The sequence below is a fragment of the Magnolia sinica genome, chromosome 2, assembly GCF_029962835.1.
Source record: "Magnolia sinica isolate HGM2019 chromosome 2, MsV1, whole genome shotgun sequence".
Taxonomy (NCBI): Eukaryota; Viridiplantae; Streptophyta; class Magnoliopsida; order Magnoliales; family Magnoliaceae; genus Magnolia; species Magnolia sinica.
The window spans coordinates 11,968,357-11,983,094 of NC_080574.1; the positions used below are offsets into that span (position 1 = coordinate 11,968,357).

At 41.6% G+C, this 14,738-nt stretch overlaps 1 protein-coding gene across 2 annotated transcripts; it reads right to left on the reverse strand.

Moving 5' to 3' along the window:
* Window positions 1–8,811: 8,811 nt before the first annotated feature.
* LOC131234969 (cyclin-D2-2-like) lies at window positions 8,812–11,453 on the reverse strand. Of its 2 annotated transcripts, XM_058232001.1 has the most exons (6): window positions 10,868–11,451; window positions 10,329–10,415; window positions 10,067–10,165; window positions 9,731–9,932; window positions 9,530–9,651; window positions 8,812–9,417 (listed from the first exon to the last, which is right to left on the reverse strand). In XM_058232001.1, exons 1-6 carry the CDS (start codon window positions 11,174–11,176, stop codon window positions 9,184–9,186), a joined length of 1,053 nt encoding a protein of 350 aa, XP_058087984.1. In that variant the 5' UTR covers window positions 11,177–11,451; the 3' UTR covers window positions 8,812–9,183. The 2 variants fall into 2 exon arrangements, with proteins under 2 accessions (XP_058087984.1, XP_058087992.1); XM_058232009.1 differs by lacking the exons at window positions 10,067–10,165; window positions 10,329–10,415 and having other exon boundaries at window positions 10,868–11,453.
* Window positions 11,454–14,738: the final 3,285 nt, after the last annotated feature.

Consider the following 14,738-nt stretch of genomic DNA (forward strand, 5'->3'; position numbering starts at 1 on the left):
CCTTTCATCTACGCATGTGAGCCGGATTTGAATGAAGACTTTTAGGATCCGTCTACCTACGCTCATATGCTAAGTCGACCATAGTTATAATTTACAATTTTTATCTTAATCTCGTTCATCAGCACACTACTTCAAGAAGTACCTTGTTGTTCTCAGTTAGGTCATTACTATTTTAGTAATAAGTTACATTCACTCTTGCACCCACCATTTCATTATGTTTCCGTCCAATCGTATAACAGTTGCACTTTCTCATGTCCTTGGTTTCTAAGGTAAAAAAAAGCTCAGCCGGAGAAAAAGCCCCGACTTCCACAAATTGCCTGATTCACATATGCGCGCGCACTATTAGCTGAATAGACGATTTTATCTGCCGACTAATTAATTGGAGCACTATTCTATCTCAAGGGCTGGGGTCAACGGTGATAATGATTTAAATCAGATACAAACAATTCTAAAACACCCAGATCCATAGCTCAACTGGCAGACTGAGTGAAGATACCTCGTTTCAACACTTGAGGTCTTGGTATCTATCCCCAGCGGGGGTGGGTGTGTACTAACAACCTAACCCAAAAAAATCTAAAATTCTAACACACCCGCATAACAACACACTATCTCGCATGGCCAAAAATTGCACCGACAAACTCTTTTAATCCATGTGCATCCATTTACCACTGATTACAACCGTTTACCATCAACTAAATGGGCCCTTCTAAGATTTTCAGCCCATCTAGACAAACCATTTTGCTAAAGCTGGTCTTAATTGCCCAGGAAGTGCGATCATTGGATAAATATAGTGAAAGATAACTAAGCTGTCCACGTGTCAAATAGATGAGAGATGGGTCCGGTTGGTAAAGAAAGTTAGTGGAGGGCACATGGGGTGGCAGGTAAAAGAAAATAAACCCCGGTTACCTGTCCATGTCAATGCTATAACTGCCCTTCCTCTCCAAGGATATGGACATCCTCCTCACTTCTCTCAATAACTTTCACTGTAAGATGAGAGATCCTCTCTCTCTCTCTCTCTCTTAAAAATCCCTTGGTTCTTGTGAAGTCAGAGTAGACCAATTTATCGTCATCTTTATCGTTTCCCGAGAAATCAAACATATTCTCGTTTCAATGCCCAAATAGCGTTTTCTTTCACCAATGGAGCATGTGAGGAACCGTCGTTAAGACTCCTATGTTAGTTTTGCACCATTTACAGACGGATGGTGACTCATCATTCTCATATGTGGCACTGATGTCAATCTATCCATACCATCCAAATTGAGATTCCCATTATGAATGGAGTAAATCTATAAAATCACAATGATCAAGAAATCTTAACCAAACAATCAATGTATATCAAATGAATGGTTAAAAGAAAATTAATAAAAAGTCAAAATTCGAAGGGGAAGAAGTCAGATGTTTCGTTCAATTAGTTGGATCATCGATTTGGACGGTCTGGATTGCCTCACAACTATGGCATGTACACTTTTTAGGAGTCACCACCAATTTTTAAATGGTGGAGACCTAGCATAGGAATCCAACGCAAGAAACAATACCATACGCCTCCTAGACCCAAGCATCCAGTGCTGCATGTATCGATCCAGACCATTGATCTGATATGCCCGATATCGGATTGACCACACCCCAACCCTTGGATTGGTGTCCAACAAACTGATGCTAAAGAAAAGAATACACCATCGTTCTACAGTAAAAAAAAAAAGGTGGGCAAAAGATCCGATGATTGGAACCTTCCATCAGAGGCGTGTCCCATCAAATCAACCGTATGGATCACTCAAAAACGGGACCCACTGCTACAAATTGAAGAATATCCTTGGTTGGAGGATCATGTGATGACATGAGAAAATGGATCGGGTATGGCACCAAAAACAAATATCCGTCAAAGGATATGACTGAAAAATGATAGCATTTGCATTCAGACAATAACACTACTGATGAGTGCTGATTCAGTCAAGGCTCTTGTCCGCTGTCTTCTATTAACTCTCATTATTTGAAAATCCCATTGCGTACTGAGTACCTGCGCTTTTGTCGTACTGAGTAAACTCCATTGGGCCCACCTTGAATGTATGTTGTTTATCCGTGGCGTCCATCCTCTTTTCCATATCATTTTAGAGGTTGATCCCAAAATTGAAGTATATCAAAAGCTCAAGTGGACCACACCATAGGAAATGATGGGAATAATGATTTCCACCGTTGAAGCCTTCATAGGGCGTACAGTGATGTTTATTTGTTATCCAACCTGTTCATAAGATCACATGGACATGGATGAAGGGAAAACACAAATATCCGCTTGATCCAAAACTTATGTGGCTTCTAAGAGTTTTTCAACGGTAAACGTTCAATTCACACTTTTTCCTGTGGTGTGGTTCATTTGAGATTTTTATGTGCTTATATTTTGGGATCACGGCATAAAATTAAATTTTAAAATGGATGGACGGAGTGGATAAAATAAATAAATCACGGTGGACCTAGAGAGTTTACTCAGTAGGCAGTAGGCAATCCGCTTCCGATTATTTGTGTTTTACATGGAAAATGTAAGCTTTACAACACGCGGAATGATCAATATGGGGCCCACCGTGACATACGAGTACCATCCAAACCGTCTATTAGATGAGCCACAAAATTTTACCCGTATGGCCCAAAATCAAGTCTGACCCATAAATCAGGTGGGGTCACCAGAGGGAACAATGGAGGACAGTGGGAAGGGGGACGCCCACCATAGAAACTTCCAGATAAAATGTGGGGTCCACGTGTTGTATATATGTCATCCATTCATCAGGTGAGATCCAAAATGATGAAGGGATATGATGAGATTCAAGTCATTCCAAAATTTATATGGGCCTCAACAAGGGAATATGTAGATTTTACGTGGGATTGTTCATTGCTCGTTGTGTTGTGTCCCACCTGAGTTTTTGATAGGGATAATTTTGGTTCAGATGCACGGTTTGGATTCCACATACACATCACGGGTGGGCCCCAAAAAGCTAAAATGTGTGGTAGTTACCATAGGTTCTATGCAAACGCATGTGATGATTCCCCCAACCAGATTGGAGATTGAGCCCGCCATGAGACCTTATCATGATCTGAACCGTTCGTTGATAAGACTACTGCGGAGATGCAATGGCCTTATAAAAATGACACTTAATTGACGATCAGAAAACTCCAATCAGTCTCCTCGTTGATGAGACCAAACGCATGCTATCAGCCGTTACGATCGTAACTATGTCCCGTAGTTTTGCATGCGACACACCGTATCGGACGAGCATTTCCTTTCGCTGGAAGTTCCTGCGCTGGGAATCTAGGTGGGCCCCACCATGATGTTCATGAGAAATCCACCCCGTCCATCCGTTCTACAAGCTTATTTTAGAAAATGTGACAAAAAATTATCTGGATCCAATACCTAAAGTGGGTCAAATGAGAGGAAACAGTTGGACGCCGTTGAAATATTTGATGGCCATAGAAGTTTTTAATCATTCTAAGATCTTTTGTTTTCAATTCATCCCAGTGGGAATGACCTTATAAACGGTTTGGATGGCATATAAACATCAAGGTGGATCCCAGGAAAATTTCAAAGGTAGGCATTTCTTTCTCCAGTTCTCCCTATGGTGTAGCCTACTTGGGTCTTGGATTCAGTTTATTGTTCTTTGAGTGTCCTAAAATGAGCTTTCAAAACGGATGGACGGGGTGGATTTCTCACCAACATAAATGTGGGCCCCACCTACATTTTCATTGCAGAAACGTCCTGCGACAGCCTTTGGAAATCCGCGCCCCACCGTATCTTTCATAGACACGCGGATTTCCTCCGAAAGGCTTTCGCAGGAACTTCCTGCGCAACAATGCTGGGTTGGGCCACCGAGATATTTTGGAGAAATACACTCCGTTCATCTGTTTTAGGAGATCATTTTAGACAACGTTACCAAAAATTAGGTGGATCCAAAACTCAAGTGAGCCACAGGAGAGGAAACAATGGGGATTCGGTGAGCACCGTTGAAACATTCTTATAGACATGTATCAGGATATTTTTTTCGGTTCTTTCACTTATCCTATTGAGAGTGACCTTATAAACGGTTTGGATGGCCCATAGATACCAGAATGGAGCCCAGGAAGGTTTCAATGGTACAAATTTCTTTCCCCAAGTTTCCCTCTTGTGTGACTCAATTGAGTTGTGGATCCAACTCATTTTTAATCAGATGTCCTGCAATGATCTATAAAAACGTATGGACGGGGTGGATTGATAAAAACATCGTGGTGGGCCCCACCCAGCATCCTTGTGTAGGAACTTGCTGCGAAAGGCTTTCGCAGGAAATCCGCGTCCATCGTAACCGTCAGACTAATATAAGCTTAGGTTTTAGCGTACAGAATTTTGCTAGGCCCACACGTGCCTCCCCAGCCGTCCATACGTATCAGAGTGGCATATGCGTGTGGGGTAAAGAGCAGATGCGCCGTGCTAGGTACATGACGTGGCTCCAAAATTAGGTGGGTCAACTCGTCAGGCGGGCACATGCGCACCCAGACCCAGCTAGATACTACTTTCCTTTGTTTGCACGCGCGCGGGCAACCATATGAATTGACTAGCCTAACTTTTAGGCCGGACGATCTACACCGTTGGTCCACGTAATCCACCGATTGGACGTTCCAAATACGCCAGATTAACTGCGAGTAGAAAGAGGTATGAAGTCCCTGACTTTTGATCGGGTTTATAGTTCTACTTTCGGCACATAAGCCAAGTGCTAACCTGGCTTATGTGTGGAACTATCAAAGCCGTCCATAGGGTGGTCCCATCATCCAGATGACCCGGAGCATGCACCAGCTCGCCTGATTAGTCCACGTGGCTGATTTTTTGCACCACGTCATTTCCAAGGTGTGGCCCACCATGTGCGTGTGGCTAAGATGTCCCGCGCACGTGTTGATATTGTGCCAAAACTTGTAAGGTGCGTGTGAGCCACCAGACCTCTCTTTTGGAGTACATCCGGACGCATTACAATATGAGAAGTACGGACTTTAGCCTTTGAATCTAGGTCAATTTCAAATGATCCACACCGTTTATACGATATTTCTCACCTAGTACGAGGAGAAAACCAACAAAATATTTAAATTAGACTCTTTCAACCGTCTCTTTTGCTTCAAAAATGGACGGTCACCATTAACTTTGTAGAATCAAAAGTTTGAAATAATCAATCTAAGAGATCTTTGGGGCATTCCCCATATAAAGGAATCCATATCACATAAACGGTTTGGATGATTGAAAAAACCCATTTCCAAAGGCTAAAGTCCCACTTTGAAGATCATTATGCACAAGATGGATTACGTTCGGCCCTTACTGTGGGGACCACTTTGATGTTTGTATTTTATATCCACGCTGTCCATCCTTTTTGTCAGATTATTTTAGGGCATGAAACAAAAAATTGAAGCAGATCCAACTTATCAATTCTCAAATGGAACATACCATGAGAAAAGTGATGATTGACCATTAATGGAGGGATTATTATGACCGTATATCCCACCTTTTACCTGCCGTCTTTTCTAATCGTTCTCAAATTTTACAGTCCTGAAAAACTCACGAATCAGAAGTTTTGGATCAAGCAGAAATTCATTTTTTCCCTTCATCATATTTACATGGCGGAAGTGATTTGAATCATTAAAACCTTAAAACAACCGTATCTCGCAGACCTGGAATGAAGTTATCCAACATGCTACTGCCACATATGATTTTGGGATAGTACGGGCTACTTTAGCCACCCAACACTGTTATGTTGGGTTGAGCATGCTGAATTTACGAGATTTCATCTCAACAACTTTCAAATTTTCATTTTATTTTCATTTTTACTATTTATAGTAAGTGGTTTAAGAGTTGTGTATAATATGAAAAGTGCTTAAGAAAATTAGGAGAATAACATGGTTAAGCTGAATAAGACTTTATAGTAAGTTACGAATTTTAAGGAGTTTGAGTTTGAGTTTGAGTTTGATTTTGAAACTTTTTCTAAAGTTTGACATCACTATTTAAAAGGTCATAACTTCATTTTTATTATCTATTAATGAATTTATTTTTATTTTCTTATTTTCCCTCATCGATTTAAGAGGTATTTTTGTGAGGAGTCCAAATAAGCTCAAGGTAGTTGGAGTAGTTATCCCCTTGAGGAAGAACGGTTATTTTTAATTTTAAATCTCGTGCAGTAAAATGAGCTTGTAAAATGGATGGGCAGTGCGGATAAGACACATGCATCAAGGTGGGCCCATAGAGCTTGTGCAACAGGGATATCATATCACCATGGCCGGTGCCATGGGCAATCCGCTTCCATTCCCATGCGCCGGCATATCAAGCGTCATACGCAACCAAGTATCAAGCAACGCCGTGTAAAAGCCCTTGAGCCGTAAGCTTATATAATAAAATACAAGGGACCCAAAAAAAAAACAATAAAATCCCTATAATTAGAGTGGACTATTTGATACTGTAGCAGAGTAGGACGATCCATGTACATGCACACGCACTATGCAAATGTGACAAACATGCACCTCAATCTGAAACATTCAAATGGTGGGACCTGCAGCAGATGGTGGAAAAATTAGCTACCTCTGATTAATGGGTCATGCAATTGTTGGTTTTATATAGCTGACTATAAATCATTTTAGACGTCCATTTTCTGGCCATCAACTTTGCAGGAGGCTTTCTCATTTGAACCATCCGTTTCGTGGTCCCCAATAGGACAGTTCCTTCATTTTGTTCAATGCCACTTTTGTATTATGGCTCATCAACGGTGGGCCAGCATTTCGAATAGCTTCAATGTGATAAGTATACGGAGTCATTGCACATGTGCCTATTTAATGCTCCGAATAGACACGTATCTAAAAAGGAAGCGGATTGCGTGGTGTGCGACACACCACCAACACCTACCTCCTTGGTTTGTTGAGGTGGCAAACTGCTGTGGGTCCACCACAATGTGTGTTATATCCACACCGTCCATCCATTTTTCGAGATCATTTTAGAGCATGAGACAAAAAAGGAGGTAGATCCAGATCACAAGCGGACCACATCACAAAAAGCAATGGGACAATGAGGCCTACCGTTGAAACCTTCTTGGGGCCAGAGAAGCTTTGGATCAAGCTGATATTTCTATTTTACCTTCATCCTTGTCTGTGAGACCTTGTGAACAGGTTGGATGGCAAGAAAAAAATATCACGGTGGGCCCTAGGAAGATTTCAACGGCAGGCGTTATTGTTACTACTACTCTCAATGTTGTGGTACACTCGAGCATTGAGCTTGCCTCATTTATGGGTTGAGACCTAAAATGGCCCCGTAAAATCGATGGACGGTGTGGATATAAAACATACAACATGTTTGGCCAGAGCACTTTGCCACGTCAACACACCACTGAGGTCGTTTTTTGTGGCATACCACGCAATCCGCATCCAACCGAAAAAGAAATATTGGAAATCCACGCGGATTTACTGGGAAAGCCTTTTGTATGAAGTTCTTGCCATTGGAACCAATGTGGGCCCACTGCGATGTTTGCGAGAAATCCACACCGTCCATCCGTTTTGTGAGTTTTTTAAGACATGGGGGCAAAAATGAACCGGATTCAATGCTCAAGTGGGCCGAAGACGTGATAATTAAACGTCCACGGTTGAGATATTAGTAGGGCCACGGAAGTTTTGAATCATGCTAATATTTGTGTTTTCAGTACATCCAATTAGAAATGACATTACGAACGGTGTGCATGATATGTAAACATTACTGCCGACTCCAGGAAGGTTTCAACGGCAGGAATTTCCCTAACACCTTTTCCTTTAATACGGCCCACTTGAGTCTTGGATCCTGCTCACTTTTGATTTTGTATCTTAAAATGAGCTCACAAAACGGATGGACGGAGTGGATTCCTCGTAAACATGGGCCCCAACTCGGTATGGGGCGCAGGATCTTCCTGCGAAAGGCTTTCGCAGGAAATCGGCGTCTCCCATTACTGTACCGCACGATGAGCAACAGGAATCAAAAAAATCCAGTATTCCGAGGGAACTCTCAGTTATAGTGCTCCTGGTTGCAATGGGACACTTGACAATGCAGCAAAATGATCTGAGCTGTCCATCAGGTCCAAGACACATTTTATGGGCTACCCTGTAAAGTATAAACCAATCAGAGAAAACTGTCCATTCAATCAATGGCCTATAAAATGCACGGTTAATATTGTTTGCAAAAGAAAACGAACACGAACAGCTTAAGCCATTTATTCCTGGAGGGGTCATCATAGATTGGTTAGGGTGGTAAAGAACCACTTTTACCAGACAATTCTTATCATCCCATCCATGGCTTAAAAAACGAATGGCTGTTAAAGAGAAGTCCAAGATATGGATGCATCATGTCATCCAATTAATGTAACTTTCACCTGTAGCATATGAAATGTATAAAAAACCTGATAGACAGTCCGGATCAAAGGGTTGGTATGTAAACGGCCTCCAATGTAATTAGGAGAGATATGACTTAATAGTGATCACATAGCACTGGATCATTTCCCAGTGATAATTAACGGATTAGAAAGAAGACAAGAGAACAATTCCCCCTTTATTTTTCTTCTCCTTTTTCTTTATTTCCTTCTCTCCAGAAGAGATCCTGGAACTTCCAGGAGGTCCCCCACAAACCCCACCTCCAAATGCTAAGATTCTCTCTCTATCTCAAGTATTTCTATGTTGTCTTCCCAAGGTTTCAACTGAGTCAGCAGCTCTTCTTTAATCAGAGGCAGCAAACCCCAAATTCTCACCAGACACACAGTCATACAAACAAGTGACAAGGCAGCTGTAACTCATTTACAGAAGAAGAAAAAAAAAAAAAAACAATGATATTAATATCATAAATAATAAAAATCTATTTTTAAAATAAAACCCTCCCTTTTTTAAAGTCCCAAATGGACACTTTTTTTTTTCTAATTTTTTTTTTTTCACATAAAAAAACAACAAATATAAATATCCTCACAATTTCTCACAAGCTTTATCTCCTCCCACTCAGAGATACACAAGTCTTGTAGCTCTCTCTCTCTCTCTCTGCTGTAGATTAATTGATTCCCCACCCCTTGTTATTCATTTATTTTCCCCCTCTTGTATGTTCTTTTGGCACCTTCCAAACCACACCAAAACTCCCACTCAACCAACCAAACTGGCATGTGTGAGAAAACCCCCCCTTATGCAACAAGATCATGACTACATGTCCACCTCAGATGATCTGTTTAGCTTCCTCCTCTTAGAGGCTGGGCTGGTGTGAGAATTTGCACATGACCCAACTGTAATTTCATCACTTTTATAGCTCAAGCATGCAGCATCCAGCACCCCAATGGGGCTCTGTGGCACTGATGAGACTGGCCTACTTACACATTTAACAGGCTTACTGATCAATGCTATCTCTTGAATTAGTTCAAAACACTTCAATACTCTCTCCTGCAATCCAAAGACAGATGAACAAATTGATCAGATGGTTTGAATTTTAAATTGAACTATAAATGATGGAAGATGAAGGAAAATCCTTCTTTGGGAGAGCACAACTATTTACCTTTTCTACATGCATGCCACAGGAAATGGCCTTATCCAAATCCACCGTTTGGGATTCTCCTGATACAGATATTGCCACTGCTAAAGCAATCTCAGAGGGCCTGAATTCCAAGAATTCAATCCCTGCATTTTATTTTTAAAAATTTCTCTGTTAGAAAAGTCCCAACTTTGCAAATCTTGGAGAAGAAGGCAAGATACAGACCTTTAACTGTATTTAAGATGAGTTCGATGCATCCACAAATTGTGGATCTTGGCGGCAGTTTGCCTTCATTGATCCTTTGAAGAAAGTAATCTATGAACGAGAATGGAGTAACAGTTTGCATCCTCCACTTCAAAGTGCTCAACACCAGAAGCTCCATTCTCTGTATAGTCCTAGCTTCAAAGACGAATTTTGATTCTCCAACCTGATAAAACACATGATATTGGCATTCAGATGTGAAGAATAAAACATATAACATCTTCCAAAAGAAGAGGACTGTAGCAATCCCCAAGCATATTAGATAAGGCATCCAATTCCATATAATCCACGTTTTTTCACCTGTAAATCTAGAGACAGAGGCACCTCAGTTTCCTCCATTTTGGCTGCTAAAGATAGGCAGGCCACAGATAAAAGCTGCATCATCCAAGACTTACCTTGCTACAAACCACAAAAGCAAAAGCAATCAAAATAAAAATCATAGAGAAACGACCCCAAATCATTCATGAAACTAGAAAAAAAAAAAAAATTTACAATACTGTATCAAAATCTATTAAATAAAAATTAAGAAGAACAGAGGTATGGGTCCATTTTTACAACTTACAGGAAGTTCATAGGCTGAAAGGAACCGATCCAAGTAATTTACAGATAAGTAGGCACTCAACGGTCCAAAACTGTAATAGGCATGAACCTGTTAAACCCAATGCATTAACATCATTCACAAGCAATAAAATACAAAAAATAAAAATAAATAAATAAATAAATAAAATCAGAACCATTAAAACATCAAAATCAGCCTGAAAAAGCAAAAATCCAATGAGAAGGAAAAATGAATCGAAACCAACGTACCAGAAACATGAAAACTAATTTTTTAAAAAAATGTAATAAGCAACTTTAATCAAAGAATTAAACAAAACCCAATTCAGGGCATACTTGAATCATATCAATTACAAAAACATATTACTGCAAAAGGAAGAAAACCTCTAAAATGAAAAAATAAAATAAAACTCGATTTTTCGAGAGGAAAAAATGCTATTAAAAGAATTTACCAGTTACAAATATTATAAATATATATAAGAAATCTCAAAAAAAAAGAAAAAGAAAAAGAAGACCAAATCCCCATTTCATACAAATAACACCCACCTTCCCAATCCAATCCACTGCATCTCTCCTCGCAGACAAATCCAAAACGCCACTCTGCAGCCTCTCAACGTAATCCCCCCTGGGAAGATGCTGGCATTCCCTCTCCACCATCAAACCGAGCCACTCCTCACTCTGCAATGGAAAACCCATCAAAGAATCCCCCCAAAAGATATCTTCTTTATCATGGCCATGATGGTATGTATGTCCCTCCACACCCTCACCAACACCATCATCACCAAAACCCATGATGCTATTGTTGTCTTCTGGGCAGAGGAGACTTGAAGCTACACAGTCATAACTAGGAGCCATTGAAAGATTTCTACTGTGTGATATATCTTAGTAAAACCAGATGTGTTTTTCTTTAACAGAGAGTAAAGCTGAAAAAGAAGAGCTTTTCCATCTTCCTATTTCACTATAAAGAGATTGAAAACCCCTCTCTCTCTCTCTCTCTACTGTCAAAGGGTGGACAAGAGAGTGTTGGAAAGAGGAGGGTTTTGTAAGGAAATGGTTGTATTTAGGGCAAACCAGCTTTACAGAGAAAGGGGGAATGGAATGAAAGAAATAGGAGTGGGACAAGAAAAAGAGAGAGCGAGAAAAAAGAGTTCCTCTGATGCGTTGAGATGTATGTTTGCATATCCTCCAGCACGCATCGCTTCATGAGGCCCACATACAGAGATATTACATTGATCGGAACCTTCCATCTCCTGAGAAATACCGTTGATGGGTAAATTTGAAAAGTCACAGTGTGAAAATGAATATGACCATCGGTTCATGGACTTTAATTTGGACGATCCACTGTTTTATTCTTTTAGAATGTAGCCAATGAAAGGCCACATCCTTCCGTGGAGGGTGTTTTCTTTGGGTATGAGTCCAGAAATTGAACGGTCGAAAGCAGATGATCATCAGTGCTTGTGGGCCCCATTGGCTATAGCTGTTGGGATGCGGATTGCGTCCTGACCCCACCTGGATGATAATGCATCCACAGAGGGCTTTGTGAGGCCCACCGTGATATATGGGTCTTATCCACGCCGTCCATCAAGTGGACCACACAGTGGGGATTAAACACTTACCGTTGAAAACTTGTTGGGGCACAGAAGTTTTGGATAAGCTGATATTCGTGTTTTTCCTTCATCCAGGTCTACGTGACCTTTGAACAGGTTGGATGGCTATTAACCATCACGGTGGGCCATAGGACGGTTTCAACGGTGGGTGTCATTATCACCGCTGCTTTCTCCGTTGCCGTCCACTTGAGCCTTGGATCTGCCTAATTTTTGGGCTTATTTCTTAAAATCAACTGAAAAAATGGATGGACGGTGTTGATAAAACCCGTACATAATGGTGTGCCCTACAGAGTCCTACCTGGACGGATTACAATAGAGGCGTGGCAGGATGCAATCCACTTCCACAGCGGTTGGGGGAATCGTCGCGGTGCTCGGGAGGAGAACCTGAAAGCAGGGATACATGCTTATTTTGAGACCATGAAACATATGTACATGTATGTATGGATGTGATTAATAATGGTGTAATTATTAAAAGGAAAGACGAAAGGAGAATGATTTTAATCATGTGTAGGGAGTATGAAGTTAAGTTGTCCATCATCTAATGTAGCACTCGTGCCAACAGGGCATACATGTGAGAGATCTGAGCTTTCCGTCGAGTGGCCTATGCTCTTAAATATCCGGCGGTTTTACTCGTCAGGTGGGCCATTGTTTACATGACAACTGACTGGCCAGAAAAAAACAAAAAAGAGAAATGATCTGGTGGGCTGGTTGTACGAAGAGGTGCGATCCGGTGGCACCAGGCAGATGTGGACCCACGTAGTGTATGTATCACATCCAACCCATCCATCAGTACATCCCCTCCGGTTAACTCTAAGGATTTAAAATCAGTTCGATCCAAAACTCTGCTGAGACACACCACAGAGGAAAAGGTGGGAAGAAAGGTTTACTTTTGATTCTTACCGGACCCACCTGAGTTGCATAACAGCCTATTTTTATCTTGACCCTTCATACATGGCAGATGAAAGGTCTGAACGGCCTGGATTCTGTATACACAACATGGTGGGTCTTCAGAAATATCAAGGGTAGGCGTCCCCTCTCAACCCATCCGTTGTGCTGTTGCCCACCTGAGCATCCGTTTGTGCTTATTTTTTGTCCTTGGGGTAACGTACGCGACCCATCTGATGGACGTATGGGATGTTGTGAGTATATAGTGTGGGCCCCACCTCTGCCATGTGCCCCCGGTACCACTGCAGCGCACCTAGTTGCATTTTTTTACTCGTGGATGTCTGTATCACCAATCTGGACCGTCCATCAGGTCTAATCCACTCTTCCTGTCTTCCCATGGACGGAAACGGACTGGCTACTTCCCCTGCCAACAGCCAATGGCTGGTGGTCGGTGCTCTGTGGGCCCCACCATGATGTATGTGTTTCATCAATGCCGTCCATCTATTTTTCTAGATCATTTTATGGTATTATACAAAAAATGAGGTATATCCCAATCTCAAGTGGACCACATTATATGAAACGGTGTTGAATGAACGTCAACCATTAAAAACTTTTTGCGGCCTATAAAAGTATTGGATCAAGCTGATCTTTGTTTTTTTCCCTTCATCTGGGTCTTTATGACCTAATCAACAGATTGGATGTCAAATAAACAGTACAGTGGGCCTTAGTAGGATTTAAATGATGGATATCCAATCACTATTGTTTTCCTGTGGTGTGGTCCAGTAGAGATTTATATCCCTCTAATTTTTGGGGCAAATCCTGAAATCATCTTTAAAAATGGATGAACGGAATGGATGGAATACATACATCATGGTGGGGCCCACAGATCACCGACCATCAGCCACGGGGCTGGTGTCAGGGGGAGTAGCCAATCCGTTCTGGTCCACCTCGATCTTGCGCAAGCAGTTCTTATCGGCACGTGTGAGTGAACAGAAGCAGGAAATGCCACGGCTTATCACTCATGCACCCCTGGCGTGCACGCCAATTACCGCAGTACGCCAAAGGGTGTACGCTAATTCTTCCAACAGCCACGCGGGGTGTACTGTACATCAATCGGGACCGTCCAAACCGTGGCCCACTTGTGGATGGACATACCCAAACATCTAGATTGATCCTAAAAATCTCGATTTGCCAAGTGAATTTTGATCATCCCCATTTCCCATTTAATGGCCACCAATAAGATGGCTAGTATCGTCCAAGCATATAATCTTTGGCATAAGTCCTACAAGTTGCACTATTTAGATTGATGTTAATGTGTATAAAGCCCCAGATCTTGCCGGATCATTGTATAATCCGACAATCCTAATGTTGTGTTCTTTGGGTCATTCTGCATTCGAAAGGTGATTCTTCCACCGCAGATCCAGTGTGGCTACACACTGATCTAGACCGTCCACCTGGTCAAGTCTCATCTAGATGGCTTAAAAGCCAGGAAAAAAAACACACACACACACATTGATCAAACAACCCTGACCATTTGATTGGTAACATGCAAAGTGCTAATCTGGTTTCAAAGCAAACTGACAGCGACTTGCACTTATCAGATGGTTGGGATGGATTGTGGCCCACCTATTTTAGGGTCAGCACTCATAGCATGTAATATTAAGCCGGATCGTTTTGCGTGACCCACCTAGATTTTCTTTTTCTAGTTAAACAGAACGAAGGGTATTTGCGTCATTCTCAGGACCAAAAGGCATTGAAATCTAGAGAAGGATTTACGTAGGAAGTATTTTGTAATACAGTTCAGGGTGTTTACGTAATTTCATCGATGTAATTACCAACCAGTACGTGGCTTTTTCGTTTCGCTTGTGAAAAGGACACGTCCACGGCCTCGTTTCTCAGCACATAACAGACTGCCGTTTCTTTCC